At 45.8% G+C, this 16,900-nt stretch overlaps 1 protein-coding gene across 5 annotated transcripts in view; it reads left to right on the top strand.

The window, feature by feature from the left end:
- The window catches only part of TBC1D1 (TBC1 domain family member 1), a 480,914-nt gene that overhangs the window by 215,860 nt on the left and 248,154 nt on the right, over window positions 1–16,900 (top strand). For all 5 annotated transcript variants that reach the window (XM_029589471.1, XM_029589507.1, XM_029589478.1 and 2 more), the window contains one exon: window positions 15,989–16,093. In XM_029589471.1, coding sequence (XP_029445331.1) covers window positions 15,989–16,093 — 105 coding nt within the window. The remainder of the gene's footprint in view (window positions 1–15,988; window positions 16,094–16,900) is intronic.

The raw sequence follows: 16,900 nt of genomic DNA, 5'->3' as shown, positions 1-16,900 counted from the left end.
GATTGCTGGGGGCCTTCTGTTCCTAGACCTGTTGGCAACTTCTTGCAGTATGAAAGTTCCTCGCTTTTTCAGTCGCAGGAGAGATTTGACGTCCTTGGGCATTGATGCTCTCATACAAGTCTGACCAGAAGACAAGCTACTGTATGCCTTTCCCCCGTGGCCCCTGTTGGGCAGAATAGTTTGCAGGGTCAACAGGGGGATGGTGCTCCTAGTGGCACTGGATTGACCCAGAAGACCACAGTATGTAAATCTGTGAAGACATGATAGAGACTCCCCATAGTCTTCCACTGCACAAGAATCTGTTGTAGCAGGAGCCTGTCCTTCATGAAGATCCGACTCAATTTTGTCATGGTATGGCCCTTGAAAGGGCTCGCTTGCTGAAGCATGGTTATTCTTCTGCAGTGATTGCCAACTTGCTACGTGCTCGGAAGTTCTCCACTTCCTTAACCTATGTGCGGGTTGGCGAGTGCTCGAGGCTTGGTGAGAGGATCAAGGTGTTCTTCCTCGTTGAGTGAAGATCTCACTTATCTTAGAATTTTTGCAGCATTGGTTAAATAAGGCTTTGGCCGTTAATTCCTTGAAGGTACAGGTTGCGGCCCTTGCCTGTTTTTCAGAGGCCAGGTCAATGGTGAATCCTTATCTCATCCTGATGTGGCTCGTTTCTTGAAGGGAGTGAATCATCTTTGTCTTCCCTTGTGGTTACCAGTTCCCTTGTGGAGTCTTATCCTGGTGTTGGATTTCTTAGCGGGTCCTATGTTTTGACCGCTGCATAGCCTTTCCTTGCAGCTATTGACCTTGAAAACAGTGTTTCTGGTGGCAATATGTTCTGTGTGCCAAATGTTCGAGCTGCAGGCCTTGTCTTGCTGGGAGCCATTTCTTCGGGTGACTCCAGGAGCAATACAGCTATGTACTGTTCCCTCTTTCTTGCCTAATGTGATCTCAGATTTTCAATTGAATCAATCCATTTCCTTGCTGTCATTGGATAAGGGAAAAGATGTGGAAGAGTATCACCTCTTGTGTCCTTTGGATGTCAAGAGAAATGTCATGAGGTATCTGAAGGTTTCTAAAACTTTCCGAAAGATGGATTGCCTGTTTGTCCTTCATGGTAGAAGGAAGCAGGGTGAACAAGCTTTGCGGGCTACAATAGCTTGCTGGATTAAGGAGGTAGTCACGGCTGCATATATGGAGGTTGAAAAGTTGTTGCCTACTCATGCTAGGGCTCAGGCAGTGGCATGTACGGAAGTTAGATTTTAGTCTCCCGTTGATATTTGCTAAGCTGTGATGTGGTCCTCCTTACACACTTTTTCCAGGTATTATCATCTGGATGGTCAGGTCTGGGAGGATGCAGCCTTTGCACGTGCGGTGTCTGGACTGTTGGGAGTAGCTGGGGTACATCCCACTGGTACTGAGTCTATCTGTCTACATGCTAGGAAAGGGGGAATTACCTCTTAATTATAATTTCATTTTCTTTAGTGTAGACAGGCTCAGCTTCCCACCCTTGGCTGCCACATGGTTGATTTAATGAGCCTCCTGTAGTTTACTAGTCTCTACATTGGGATGCATACATTCATTACCTAAGTTCACTGTTTCCTGTTGGTTGAGTACAGTAATGGTTGACTGTTTTTAATCAAGTTTTTTGCTAGTCTGTTCACAGTTGCTTTTGAAGAGAATACTGCTGGGCTGATGTAGCTGCAGGAGTATATATACTGTGATATCAGCTTGCTCTGTCTCCATCTGTTGGCAGAGGTGCATAACCCACTGGTCCTGAGTCCATCTGTCTACACTAAGGAAAATGAAATTATCTGGTAAGTAGTAATTTCTCCATTTTGGAGGAGGAGGGAAGAGTGGCTTCAGGGGCTGTAAGCATATGCTTACTCTGTCCCTGACCTGCCATTTGTATGCTGCGGTACAAGGGAGAATATGGAGGGAGTGGGTCATTGCATTTAAGACTTCAGCTGGTGGGATGGGCTGTTCTGGGCCAGAGCATTTCTCTTCCTCCTCTGAGAGCCAATGCAGGAAGGAGAAGTACTGCTACTAAGTACAGATATGTACTCCACTGCTTCAAGTTCTGGCAATAGCCTTCATTTTGGATTTTTAGGTAGTGTATTAGAAGAATAGATTTACAACTACATGGTGTAACATAGTATATAGATGAGGAAAACTTGTGCAACTGTCCCACCTGTCTCTGGCCTAATGAGACAACTGAATATACTGTTGAAAGCACCCAATACCAATACTAACACAGTTTTTAGGTGATTGTTAGCATGAAAAAGAAAATTACATTTTCTTTTTTTATTCTGATTTTGATGACTTAAGAGATATTGGTGTATTTAATGTTTTTATTGATTGATAGGCAGTCAGATTCTGAAGGCAGTTGTCAATACCATTGATGTGGTAAATAGTTATTTATGCACATAAATTGAATGTCTGAAAATTACCTTCTCTCGATATCGCTAAAAGTGTGTGTTGGATAATGTGCACACAAAAAGCAGGTGCAAATGCCCATGGGAATTTAAAAGTGAAAATACATGCATGCTTTCTCTTTTAAAATTGATGCAAAATCTGTGGGTAAAATGAACCTGTTGACTTTGTCCCAAAATTAACAGTTTAAAAATTGCCCTCTCTGAGTCTAAGTAACTCTGGACCATGCTGTTTCTTATCAGAATGTCGTCATACAGACACACATAATGTATAAATTCAGCTTAAATAACTAAAAAACATAGTAAGTGAGTAAATTTACAAATTATTTCTGAACATATAACTTGTGACCATAATAAAAGGTACACACCTTTTTTTTAATTTTTAAAAAAAATGCATTAATAAAAAAACAAAAAACCTGAGGTGAATGACTGGTTAATGGCGAGAGAGTCTAAAATTTATCAGCTTTGCTATGAGACGACATGGATAAGCATAATTGCTCTCATTCAGTTCCTAGCCTGAAAGATAAATAGTTGAAAGCGAAACATTCACTCAGATCAGTGGTTTATTCATTACAGATCATGTGTGTTCTCATGCTACACTTTGATCCCTACTGATCATAGTGTGAACCATGGGGACTAGCACTCGGTTCATCCAGTATGAAAATTAATTAGTTTCTTCTGTGTCTCTTGGCACAAACTCATGGAAGGAGATTGTCAGAAACAGTTGTGTAGGAGATAGGAGCTGAGAGGAGGAATGCTCACAGGAGGTCAGATTCCAGCTACCAGGCAGCTCTTTATTCAGTCAACCAAACAAAAGCAAACAGCTTATATCTCAGCAAGCAATGAAAGTCCATCCATATTCAGCAGTCACTTAAATGCAAGAAAGCAGTCTTAGTTGCAGTAAGAAACACCAAGTCTGAGGTATGGAGAGGCTTTGGACAGCATCAGGCCTCCTACCTTTTAGTTAACAACATAGGGGCCAATGTAATAAGTTACTCTTACCTTAGAGCTTACCGCCTGTTTTTACTCTGGTTTTAGCGCAGGCTTTTCTATGCTAACCTCACTCATATGTGCAATATGGGTTTTAGCACAAAAAAAACAGTGCTAAGGAACCCATGAAAGTTTAATGCAGGTGCATGCAAATCACATTTAAATGAAGCAATTAGCTATTATAGGGCAATGCAGAAAGTTGCATTAAAAGAAAAACATTTTTGCACGCATTTTTTAATGTGGGAAATTTTAATGCTTGGATCATGGCAGGAAGAAAACTTAACTCAGGTTTGTGATGTTAATCTACTGCAGTGCCCTGTACGATAGTTCCACCTGCTTCTACCAGAATGGACACAGTAATAGAATAACTTTTGGCTACCAGAAATATGAGTGTATTCCACCTTGTACCCAAGAGTTTAATTTCCAGTTTAAGCTTTCAGCTGAACAGTACACTGGCACGGTGCATCCTGACTTTGGTGTACTGTTTAACTGTAGGTGTCCACCACAGGGAGCACATTTTGTTCAGCTAACTGTAAGTTCCCACTTCAGAGAACAAGTTCTTCCATCCAAGGCCAGTTTGGTAAGGAATGAAAAGTAAATCAAAGCATAAACTCTCTGGGGGGGGGGCACTTACTGCTGAACAGGATGCCAAAGTCGGATGCAGAATGCTAAAATGCATACTGTTCAGCAGAGGTTGCCCGCCCCAGAGAGCTTATGCTTTTAATTTTTCTTGCCAAAATGCATTGCCTGTGAAATTGGTGCTGTGCATTCCAACTTGTGGCACATTCTCTCATTCGAGGCCATTTTGGCAAGGAATGTGAGTAAAATAAAAGCAAAAGCTTTTGAGGCGGGCATCTACAGCTAGCTGTCTAGATGGGCACCAATAGCTGAACATTATGCACTTTAGCAGTGTGTGTGTACTGTCCAGATGTTCTGGAAAACAAAACTTGTGACTGGAGCCTACCTTAGAGAACTTATATTGGAAATTTAACTTCTGTGTCTGAGATGTTCCATATTGTTGTGCCCAGTGTGGTAGTCTGACTTAATTTCCAACATAAATTTTCTGGAGCTGAAACCTACAGTTGAACAATGTCTAAAATCTATGGGACTTGCACTTACAGGTGAAAAGTATCCCAGAGTCAGGATGCACACACCAAAGTGCATACTATTCAGCTGAAGGTGCTTGCCTCTGGTTTTGTTTTTTTTTCTGGTATAAGTGCAAGCCTCTGAGTGCTTATGCTGGAAATATAACAACTCCTTTGGTCTGGCATGGAGTAAACTTACATTTCTGGTGGCCAAATTTATTCTATTGCTGGGTACAGTGTGGTAGGAACAGCTAGACAACTACCACATGGACACAGCAATAAACTATCATGGTCACCAGAAATGTAAGTTAACCTTTATTTCACCTCAGGCCAAGCGGTTAACAAAACACAGGAGTAAAGAGGTTAGTGCTTGAAGTTGGAAGGAATGTGACATCGACCCCTCTCAGTTTTGAGAATCAGACAGGACCAGGGGATCAAGCAGTTATCTGCCCTCTTCCAACTGACAGAGAGAAGGGGGTCTGCTGCTTGGGGTCTAGAATTGTGGAGTCCCAATGACATGCATTGATCTCCATTGATAACAATGCTGGGAGCAGGGACATTCTGAGAGCAGCCTTGAATCTCCCTGAAGTGGTCCTATGGAGAAGGAGGGCTTATCCTTCATAAGGTCCTGAGAAACCAGAAAGTCTGCGGTGTCAGGTGTCAACCTCTGGTATCCCAGGAAGATGTTGCTTCTCTTCCTGACTCCCAGTCCTTGTTGGGATTGGTAATTTATGAGGTGGAGCTACATAGGCAAAACTAAGAGGCCTTAGATCGTAAGATGCAGAGTATCCATGAATTGGCATCCCTGCAGATGGACATCCAGCCCTTACTGGAGTCCTTGATAATACCTGATGCAGGTTCCTAGAGGGGAATCTAACTACTGCCACACTAATGATAGTCTTCAGTTCATTGGGGAAGCTTCTTTGCAGCACTGGAGTTCATTGAGGAAGCTTCTTTGCAGCACTGGAGTTCATTGAGTTCTAGGCCCCAATAGACAAGTACCACTTTCTCTGAGGCTTTATTGGCTAGCCAGGTGGGATCCAGTTCTACACCATACCCATCGGGATCGGACTCAGAGTATTTCTGGGTGTACGGTTATGGCTCTGAGGACTTCTCTAATCAGGAATGGTCAACAGGCCAGACCCCTCTCCTCTACAGAAAAGAAGGTCTCCTCCTGAGAATGTCTTATTTGCTGGTTTTGTTAAGAGGATAGCAGATACCATTCCATTTGCTTTGCAAAAGGAGCAAGAATGCAGGGCCAAGATGCTTAATACACTCCAATTTCTGGGTCTTGTACACAAGACTTGGAGGAGAGATTTTTCAGGGAGCTATACTCAATGCCTGAATAGAATCATATCAAGTTCTTCATGAGCCAGTATATGCAGTCATTCTTAAGAGCATGAAAGAGGGCTTCCTCAGAAGAATCATGATGACTTGGAGTCACTGGTGGACAAGTCTGGAGTGTGGCAACATGGTCTGGTTGACCTATGATATTTTCAAGTCAGCACAGAGTTTTCTGACATGCCTTGCAGTGGAGAGAATGTTTTTAGAAATAAGATCAAGGAAGTGGAGACTCAGATTAAACCCTTTCCACTTCCACTCCAGACTACCTTCCTCAACCAGGAGGTATCCTAGATGAGGCACTAAGAAGTTTTTTCTTTGCCCCTCAGTCATCAGAAAAAGGATCTCTGCACTTGCCTTGGGCAGCAGAGGGCCTCAAAGCCACAGCTAGCACTCCAGCCAAAACCTAGGATGAGATTTTGACTGGATCAGGGTGATGTGCCAGAGGACCTTCCTGTTGGAGGCAGGCTAAGGTTTTACATGAACCATTGGCCTAGGATAACTTTGAACAATTTTGTCCTCAGCATGCAGAATATACCTATTGGATGAACCTACAAATCACCCTCTATCATCTGCTTAGTCAGTGTCTCAGCATCAGGAATGATTACAAAAGGAGCTTTTTTTTTTTTAAGATTTTTTATATTCCACTTTTCACACATTTTTTCAGCACTTCAAAGATTACATTCAGGTATTGTAGGTATTTCCCTATCCCCAGAGGGCTTACAGTCTAAGTTTGTACCTGAGGAAATGGATAGTAAAGTGTCTTGCCCAAGGTCACAAGGAGTGACAGTGGGGACTTGAACCCTGATCTCTTGGTTCCTAGCCCACTGCTCTAACCACTAGGCTACTCCCTCTTAGAGAGCAATGCTGTCTAGCCCATTCCATGAGTGGAAAAAAAGGTCAGGGTGAACAAATTCCATATAGACCTCACAAGAATCATATGACAGTCTGTTCAAAAACTGTAAAGCGATACATGTACTTACAAAAAAGGTGTAGATCAAATGTCCTGAAGGCAAATCATCTCAACATCTCAAACTTCATCCGTACATCTGCAAAACTCACATCAGTAGATGGCATGTAGTCAACATTTCCTATGTAAACAGCATGTTTGGTCTTCTTTCCCAATTGCACCTCTGGGTCTCCCTCCAGTGCAGCTTCAGTGGTTACTCTGGCCTCCCTCTCCATCAATTGCAGCATACCTTTTTTGTAAGCATATGCATTGCTTTTCAGTTTTTGAACAGCTTGGCATATAATTCTTGTGAGGTCTATACGGAACTTGTTCCCTCTGAAGAAGTCCATTTTGGGGTGAAACAAGGGACTCTTGTTGGTGTTATTGAGGCATATACATGAGGGAGGAGAAATACGTAGACTCCCACCCCTGTGCCCAGAGCTCACCATGTAACCATGCACTGCGTGTGGCGGCCTGGTTATATGGTGGGATTCTAGCAGTGTGGCAACCTGAGCCATGGCTCCCCTCCCCTTCCTTCCTTGGGGCCCGGCTCCATGCGACGGTGGCGAGGGGAGGGGGGGAGGAGCGGGTGTGTGCTAATGACATCACAGCCCATTTAAAGGGTTGTGACCAAGGCATACCCAGCCTCTTTGTTCCTGGCCAGCTTCTTGCTTGCATCAAGGAGGGCCCCTCGAGAAGGAAAGTAAAACAGTCGCATGATGCTCTAGAAATGCAGCTGTATTGACTGGTGGATTCGAAGCATGGGAGGATAGGCAGGGGATTTAATTGGTCGGCCGTTTTGTGCGAGGTTAAAGCAAGGGGGGGCCTGGAACGGAGTACAGCGGAGGAGATCATGTGGCCGGGTCGCAGCCATGAAGGGCAGGGGTGGGGGACATATGGCATCGGGTTTACCTCAGTGTTGGTTCAGGGAGCATGTCGGCTGGAGACGGAACAAAGAGGCATTGGCAGGGCACAACGCTGCCAACTTATCTGACCAGGGAGGGTGTCCATTTGGGTCCTCATCGGATGAGACCCAGCTTGACAGAGGGAGCTCACCTACCAGACGTGCAGTAAGCAAAAGACGGCAATGTCGACAGTGTCTGCAGAGCTTGACTTGCAACAGGAGCCCCTCCGTTGGGGCACCGGTTTCTTCCACCACATACCAGAACCCCCACAGAAGCGCACAGCCATAAACCAGTTGGACCACGAACCAACAAGGTCCTCCACACAGTTGGGGTACGTGAGCCTCGTAAATATAGAAGCACATAGTTGGGCTAGGGGGGTCTGCAATGGCAGTCCGGAGGGCAGGGTTATGCCACTGGCTACCCAACATATATGAACTTTGACAATGCAGCATGGCAACAGAGACTGGTCTGGGGTCCCAGGGGACCTGGCTCGGTCACCAGATGGGGCCTGGTTATTCGTCCACACAGTGGGGCAACACAATGGTATTTCTCTTCATACAGCGGTTTGGTCATTCCATACTTATACCCCCCACCATGGGGGCACTGGCCAGCTCCCACACCAGGAACCTGCATCCCATACAGTCGAGGGCAGACAACACGAGATGTCTCATATCCTAGCACGGGAGCAACAGAAGGAGGCACCATGATGGGTATGCAGGAGATCCTTGGGATATGCCGATCATGATGGTATTGCAAATCGGACCAGCGACCCAAAATGAACTAGGAGCACAGCTTAATAAACAGAATCAGGCTGTAGTCGCAACATCCAGCATCGCGGAACAGGCAGCCCAGAACAGAGAAGGTGCTGAGGATGAGTCACAAGGGGAGGCTGGGAGTAGTGTGTGCACTGAAGAGGGCATGCATGCAGATGGGGGCAAGCTGGATGGCAACAAAAGGCGCAAGCTAAGCGCAAGGGTAGGGCCAACTCCAGTTCAAGCAGTAGCTCTTCGGTGACATCTGACTCGGATCTAAGGACGATAACAGCCCTCAGCCTATGGCAGCTGGAGCAGGCGGAGAATCCAGAGGTTCCCCAGTGCTCACCACCCTATCTGAACTGTGGGAGAGTGTTCCCTGATCACTTCGCAGGAAGATTTGGAAGCGAGTTTACATAGACATATTTCACATCTTGGAGGGAAGGTGTCAGAGGGCCACTATGAGGAAGTCGAAGGAACAGGGTGTGTCACGGGTGGTGAAAGAGTTCCCAGGAACATCATCAACTGGACTCATGTCTTCCTTCTTATAAGTTTGGTGGTCTCATGCTGAGCTACCCAGATAACATCCTCGAAGCATACAAGGAATACGAAGGCTGGGCCTGGCTGAATTATGATGAGAAATTCTGAGACGAGATGGAAGAAAATCGTTTCATGTCCTGGGGAATGCACGACGTCAGCTTGTAGGTGAAGCAGATGATGTGCAAGGCAGGTGACGCAGGAGCACACTCGCGGGCATCGAAGAAGTCTTCATTGACCACGCAGGCTACGGGAGCAGCACAAGATAACACATGCTGGTGTTACAAGGTGACATGCACCTTCCAGGACTTCAAGTTCAAGCATAATTGTTCATCCTGCGTCGCTCCTTGCCCAGTCACAAAATGCTCCAAGAAACCAGCGGGGAAAAGTAATGGAAAAAGGAGATAAGTTCCAGCAATTTGGTAAAGCACCATCACACATCTCATTATTGGCTATGATCCCTTGACTCAATCAGTACCCCACGTGCAGAGAGGCACAAAGGATTTTACAAGGTTTCCATGACTGATTCCCCATTCCATTTCAGGGTCAGCTGGATGGGACAACTACCCCCCCAATGCTTCATCAGCTGTGTGACATGCTTCCATCATACAAGTGAAATTGGACACAGCGTTGGTACTGAGAGCCATGGCAGGTCCATTTCACATCAGCCTTTTCAGAAAATGTACCTTTTCACTGCTGGCAGTGATTCCCGAGAAGGGAAAGTTCAGTCTCATCCAGAACCTCTCCTACCCTCCAGGCTCCCCTCCCCCCCCCCCCCCCCCCCCCCAGAAGAGTGCTCAGTCCAATATGCTTCCTTTGACTTAGCGATTGCATTGCTCAGGAAGTGTGGTGAGGGTGCATTAATGGCAAAGTCGGATATAGAGTCCGCATTTAGGCTACTGCCGGTTCATCTGAAGAGCTTCCTGTTATTGGGCTTTTGTTCAGAAGCCAATACTACTTTGATAAATGTATGCCAATGGGATGCTCAGTGTCATGTGCCTACTTTGAGTTCTTTATCTCTTTCCTTCACTGGATGACATCACAGTGGACAAGATCAAGCAACATCATCCATTACCTAGATGGTTTTTTATTCATCGGGCTGAAGGAATCAGACGCTTGCACATGCCTGTTGCAGGAATTCCAATCTGTGGCTGACGACTTCGGTGTTGCCCTGGCCCACAACAAAACCAAAGGTCCTTCAACAGTTTTCTTTTCTTGGCATAGAGCTGGATTCGATTAACATGATGTCTAGGCTGCCAGATGAAGTGGAAAACTGTGTGCAATTTTGCAGCAGGCATCGACACCAAAGAAAGTCACACTGCGATTGATCCAACCCATCTGGGGGACACTGAACGTCACCTGTCGAGTAATTCCCATGGGGTGAGTTTTCTTGAGGAAGTTGGCTGCTGCCACAGTCTATATTAGTAAGCCGCACCACTTCGTGAGAGTGTCTAAGGCAATGCGAGCGGATATCGCCATATGGGGATCATTTTTGAAGGAATTTAACGGTGTGTCCATATGGCAGGGACCCCCACTCTCTAGCAGAGACTTGGACATACACTCGGAAGCCTCAGGTGATTAGGGCTTTAGGGTATTTTGTTAAGGGGCTTGGTGCACCGAGCCTTGGCCAGGGGAGTGGGCAGATATTGGCTTGACAAGGAAAATCACATTTCTGGAATTATTCCCCATATGGGTATCCCTCGTATTATAGAGCGACAGCTTGAAGAACAAGCATATAATTTTTTGGTGTGACAATCAAGCAGTGGTACAGGTTTTGAGCAGCCAATCGGCTAAATGCCCCAAGGTGGTAGACTTGCTAAGGGAGGTGGTCTTAGCGGTTCTGCGCATCAATACTACAGTGAGGGCAAGGCTGATTCCTTATCTCGTGCTAAGTGGGATTTGTTTCACAAACAGGTACCACAGCGGACGAACAGGTATCGCCAATGCCAGAGCACATGTGAAGGATTGGTCTTCAACCATCAGGGACTTAGTATGGGAATCCTTGGCCATGGCCACATCGTCTACATACTTTCAAAGTTATGCCCACATGATAAGATTCCTAATGCAACACGGGTGGAGGTAGGGACCTGATGGTAAAGTAAGTCTCTACAGCCAAGGAAATGGGGGTTTCCAGAGGCTCTGTGGTCAAATACCTGGCAGGTTTGGCCTACTTCCTGAAAGCATGTGGATGGGGAGACCCCACCAAGTCCTTCCTGCTGAAGAAGATGTTGGCTGGTTGGTCGAGAAAGGTGGGGACAACCATCAATATACGACTTCCAATAACACACAGTCTGTTGGGGACCCTAGGGATACTCTTGGCATCCATCTGCTGCCTCTGACTTCGAAATCGACCTGTTTCACCTCACCTTCTCGCCAGCCTTTTTTGGCGCTTTATTTGTGAGCGAGCTGGTCGCATCTAACAAGGACGATCCAGGAACCGGTGGCATACTTTTGCGGAATGAGTTATGTTCACCTCTAGCATGCTACATCAACATACACAGGTCAAAAACCGACCAGCGGGAAAGGGGGCAATCTGTCTTTGAAGTGGTTCGAGGCAAGCAGCACTTGTCTGGTCCACAACATGGAGAAGTATCTAGTGGTTCAACCCTGTACTTGTTGGTACAAGCCGACCAGGTCCCATTGACCAGATATCAATTCTCCACTGTGCTCAGAATGGCAGTAACAAGAATGGGGCTGGACACTCCTTTAGGATTGGAGCGGCCACAAGCGCCATGCAAGCAGGTCTTTGGACCGACACCATACAGCGAATAGGAAGATGGAGATCGGCAGAAGGATGGACCAGGTGAGCACTCCAACTCATGATTCTTAATTGTATTTTGCATATCTGCACCAGGCTCAATGGACAGCTTGGATTATTGGACACACTTTTGTTCATTGGGCCACTAGAAGAGCACACTATCACCCATATGGACCACACTTGGGATTGGCACCTTACGGTCTGGTCGTCACATGGATGGGGAAGCCGGGTATGCGTTGGGACCAGTTGTCCCTTTGGCGCTTGAGAAATTCAAGGGCAACTCTAGATGCCATCATAATACATTTGGGTGTCAATGACCTTGGCGAATTATCAAGCAAGCTGCTGATTATGAGGATCAAGAATGACTTGGTCAAGTTATCTGCTTGGTTCCCGCATACTTATTTCTTTGCTCAGATATTATTCCTTGTCCAAAGTTGAACGATTCAAGACTGTGGAGGAAGGGACACAAGAAGGTTAACCATCAGATTGGCGTATGGATCTATAAGTTGAGCGATCGCCAGATAAGACAAGAATGGGCGGATGACCAATGTCCAGGTTTGTTTAGGCCGGACAGAGTTCATCTGTCTGACATTGGCTATGATATAATTCAACAATGCCCTGCAGGAGGCTCTGGAAGGATGGTTATTGGGAAGTGTCAACCGCAGCTAGATGTTGATGGAGGGCATGAGGCAAGGGAGTACCCTACCTCATGCTTATAGTGGTTACCTGGGCTGGTATGGGCATTTTGGATGTTCAGGTGAGCAATCACAGTCCTGGCACCTTGGGCAGCACAGGGCAGGGGTGTTCCGTATTCCAAAGGTTGGGTGCCCCCTTGCTTGGGGACAAGGCAGGGGCCCTGGGTTCGATGTTGCCTTTCTCAGTTATTACAGCGGGCAGTGGAGGTGATGGTGTAGCCTGCTCAGGTACCAGTTTATCTAAGGGTCTATATATATTGTTAATAAAGCTGAGGTCTTTTTTTTATCCAGTATCAGTGTTTGTGGTTATTCCATTGTATTAAAGAATGTATGTAGGTATGGATAAGGGTCAGTTAGAGGTGATGGGTGGGAGGGATGTAGATGGGACGACATGGGGCCCACCACATAACCATTTGCCGCATGTGGCAGCCCAGTTGTGCCTGGCTGGTGGGACTCCAGCAGTGCGGCTCCCCTCCCCCCCCTTACTTAGCCCGATGCGATGGTGATGCAGCTGGGTGAGGGGAGGGGGAGGAGCAGTCATGTACTGTTGATGTCGCGGCCCATTTAAAGGGCCATGACCAAGGTGCACCCGACCTCTTTGTTCCTGGCCGGCTTCCCCGTCCACCCACCCCATTTACCTTGTTAAACAGGAATTTTGGGTCAATTAATGTTAGAGGTTTTAGCTTAGGTAATGGTATAGCCATAAGAACATTCGATCAATCTGTATTCGATGACTTGTATATAGCACCCAATGTTACCTAGTGGGGCACGTTTACGGTTGTAATTCACAAATGAGGCAGATAGCACATATTAGTTTCACAATGAGAAATATGCAATAGTAGAATTATTTTGTAGCAGAAGGGGGGAGGCAGTTGCCTGGGCCAGTAGGAGCATTTTAGATGTGGTACAGGCAGGCAACACGGTCCAGGTCAGCAGTCGACTGGTGCCTTGGGCAGCGCCGGGCAGGGGTGCTCTGTACACCGAAGGTCGGGGGCCCCCTTGCTTGGGGACAAGGTGGGGGCCCGGGTTCAATATTGCCTTGCTTGGTTACTAGGGCGGGCAGTGGAGATGATGGTGTAGGCCAGTCTGCCATACAATATTGGCTCGGATACCAGTTTGTCTAAGGGTCTATATATATTGTTAATAAAGCTGCGGCCTTTTTTATCCAATATCCGGGTTTGTGGTTATTCCAATATTAAAAAATGTATGGCTAAGGATCAATTAGAAGTGAGGGGTGGGAGGAGATTGGGATGGGAGGGACGTAGACGAGACGACACTACAGTCGTGGCTGCTAGAGTTAATAGTAAGAGTGGGGTGACTGTGACACAAACACCATGAGAAGTCATACAAGTGCCATTTGAAGACACAAAATAAGTGTTGCCATAAATTGTTTGGACTATGTGTGCATAAAAATACAGCATATGGTGATTTGTTTTTATATACTGAATGATGATTGTCATCGTTTTTAATGTGTGAGATATGAATGTCTGATATGTTGGTTTTGAGCTGTGAGTGTTCATTGCTATATCATTTTATCATGTTTTGTATGGACATTTACTATTTATATATTTTTGAGTAAAATTTATTGTAATTGTACAGTTGCTTTTGTATACTTATTTGTATTACATCATATAATTTATGTAAAAGTGATTAAAGGGCAATAAATTTATTTTTCATGTGTTGATTACATTATCATTTCTCTCATTTATTTATTTACTGATCATTTTGAGAGAGTTTCATTTTCTGTCATATATTTGCCTTACAGGTCACAGTCGGGCCGATACAGTAAGGACGCGTAAGAGAGTGCGGCAGTGCAGGGCGCACCCTCGTTTGCCGCGCGCATATTTTGGTTCACATACTGCTCGATTCAGTATTCAAATTAGACGCAAATCCAAGTGGCGTCCAAAGCACGTCAATGAAGCGGTAGGCATGCGCAGTGCATCTTACTGTATACAGCGGTATACAGCGCCTATACAGTATCCAGGGTGCGCTGGTACCTGTCATTCCAAATGTCATTTGAAATGTCATTCCACCAGGTAAGTGGATGGTTCTTTTCTACAGACCCCGCTGCCTTGAGCGCCCATCCGGACGTCCAAGCCGTGACCTCGGACGTCCGGCTTGGACGTCCAGCCGGGCTTGGAGCACAGGTTCAAAGAGCTTATTGAGAAGGCTAAGGATCTAGAGAATGGAGGTCGTTAGTGGAATATCAAGTTGGTGGGCCTCCCAGAAGGCGTGGAAGGCTCAGAGCCTATTTCTTTCTTTGAACGCTGGCTCCCAGAGATATTCAGGCTTGAGATGAAAGGTGGGAAGATTAAACTCGAGAGAGCGCATCGAGTGCTAGGCCCGGTACCGGGAGCAGGAGGTCAGCAGGCGCACACCTACCCTGATAAAGTAAAAATTATAAACGCGACGTGAGTAAAAGGAGAAATACTTTACCAGAATGTTCTTTCAGGACTTCTCGGCCTCCGTGCAGAAGAAGAGGTCCGGATATGCCGTGATTAAAAAAAAACAAAAAAACTCTGCAGCAGAGAGGTTTTCAACACACTCTGCTTTACCCGGCTTAGCTCAAAGTGATGATCAAAAGCACGTCAATCTTTGAATCTCTGACGGAGGCACAGAGCTTTTTGGAGTGAGCTGGGGAGGCTTTGCCGAAGTGCAGACACACAGTCAGTGAGACCACTGGGGCCTAATCCAGGCCACCATGAGGACTGAATGCGCAGTGCAGCTGGAGTGGGGAGCGGCTGAACTCTGCAGCAGTGACGGTGGCGGTGTGCGGAATAGCACACGATCCCTCAACACTGACTTTTTCTTTTTTTTCTTTTGCGTTTTGCCTATTGCATTTTCTCTCCTTTACCTTTTTACTCTTTTTCTGGTATTACAATTGCCTTGAGCGCTCGGCTGGACGTCCAAGCCGCGACCTCGGACATCCGGCTTGGACATCCAGCCAGGCGCTCAAGGCTCTAGAATGGAAGTAACAGCTTTGATTCTATGCCTGCGGTGGCAGGGCAAGCGGGCCCAGATCGGGCCTTCCCAGCTGACCTGGCCCGCCCGGCACTAGAGTGAAAGGAACATGTTTTAAATGACTCTTGTGCAGAGAAGGTTGAAGGACGGAGATCCAGAGGGGGCGAAGATACAGCTCAAGGCAGCGGGAACGTCCATGAACGTCCGGCTGGACGTCAAAGGTCGCGGCTTGGACGTCCAGCCGGGCGCTCAAGGCAGCGGGAAGCTGACCGAACACCACACTAACGCCATGGTCAGGCTAGGCGGTAAATATGCAGGTTAAAGACGCGGCAAATAAGCTGGTTAAAAAGGCGATAATCTGGGCGCACGTTACTGTATCGGAGGGAATAGCTAAATCGATCATTAACATGTCATAATCATGCGGCGGGCGGAGACGGATACGCGTCCATTTTGGCAAATTGTGCATCCAAAGCGGGTTAGAAACAGGGTAACCACGGCCGTGCTTTACTGTATCGGCCTGAGTGTGTGCCAGAAACAGTATTACAGATGGAATCTTTCATTAAGACCAACCGTTTCACACCTTTTTCCTTTCCAGGGAATAAAGCATGTAGATCACTTTGGATTTATCTGCAGAGAAACCTTAGTGAATGGAGGCTGCCATTTTGTCTGTTACGTGTTTCAGTGTACAAATGAAGCTCTGGTAAGCACTTCTACTGTACGCATGCAATCATTTAGAGACCAACATCCCTTTTATGATTTCTTCCTCTCCAAACATCATGATAATTTCGGCCAGTCTTATATACCAATATGATTGCTCATTTCTTCAGTTTAACCTTGTCCAAAAAAGGAAAAAACATACTTTTGATGAATATATATTATGGACTATGCTTATTGTGGCTGGAGTTTGAAGAATCCTTTAACTAAGACTTTAAGAATATTTGTTGTGCGTTTATTTTAATAAATTCCAAGTGAGTTATAATACAGAGAAAAAAAGAAAATGACAACTCAAATATCAGCCCCACATTACAATTAGCAAAGAAATCCTTAAGTTTTTTCCTTGATCAGAGTCCTTTTCAAATAACAGGGTTGATTTTGAAAGCATTTAAATAGATTGAGAGAACATACTTACATTTTTTGTTCACATCCTCCTCAGCAAAGCCTTTCTGTGTACTCCTTTGTATGTTTATCTCAGGGAGCACTCTTTCATTTAGATCCACCCCATCTTGGCCAAGTATTATGGCGACTATCTGTGGTAGAGAGGAAAATACAGCTTTCTTCACAGCATCATCTGATACCGGAAGACCTTATGAGAACAATACAGTACTTGCATGTTTCTCCCCCAAGGGCTGTGACTACTACCTAGCAGAACTGCTGGATTCAAATGCATGCTTTGGAAATTCGACCAACTCTCCATGGCCATCAAATTAAAACTCCAGAACAATTTCTATTTTTGCTGTGTTAGAAATAACATTCATATTTTTATTATAAGTTAGATAAGATCAACAAC

This window comes from Rhinatrema bivittatum, chromosome 1 (genome assembly GCF_901001135.1).
Source record: "Rhinatrema bivittatum chromosome 1, aRhiBiv1.1, whole genome shotgun sequence".
In the NCBI taxonomy this organism is placed as follows: Eukaryota; Metazoa; Chordata; class Amphibia; order Gymnophiona; family Rhinatrematidae; genus Rhinatrema; species Rhinatrema bivittatum.
The sequence above is the reverse complement of the archived record's forward strand: the minus strand, read 5'-3'. Positions and strand labels throughout refer to the sequence as shown.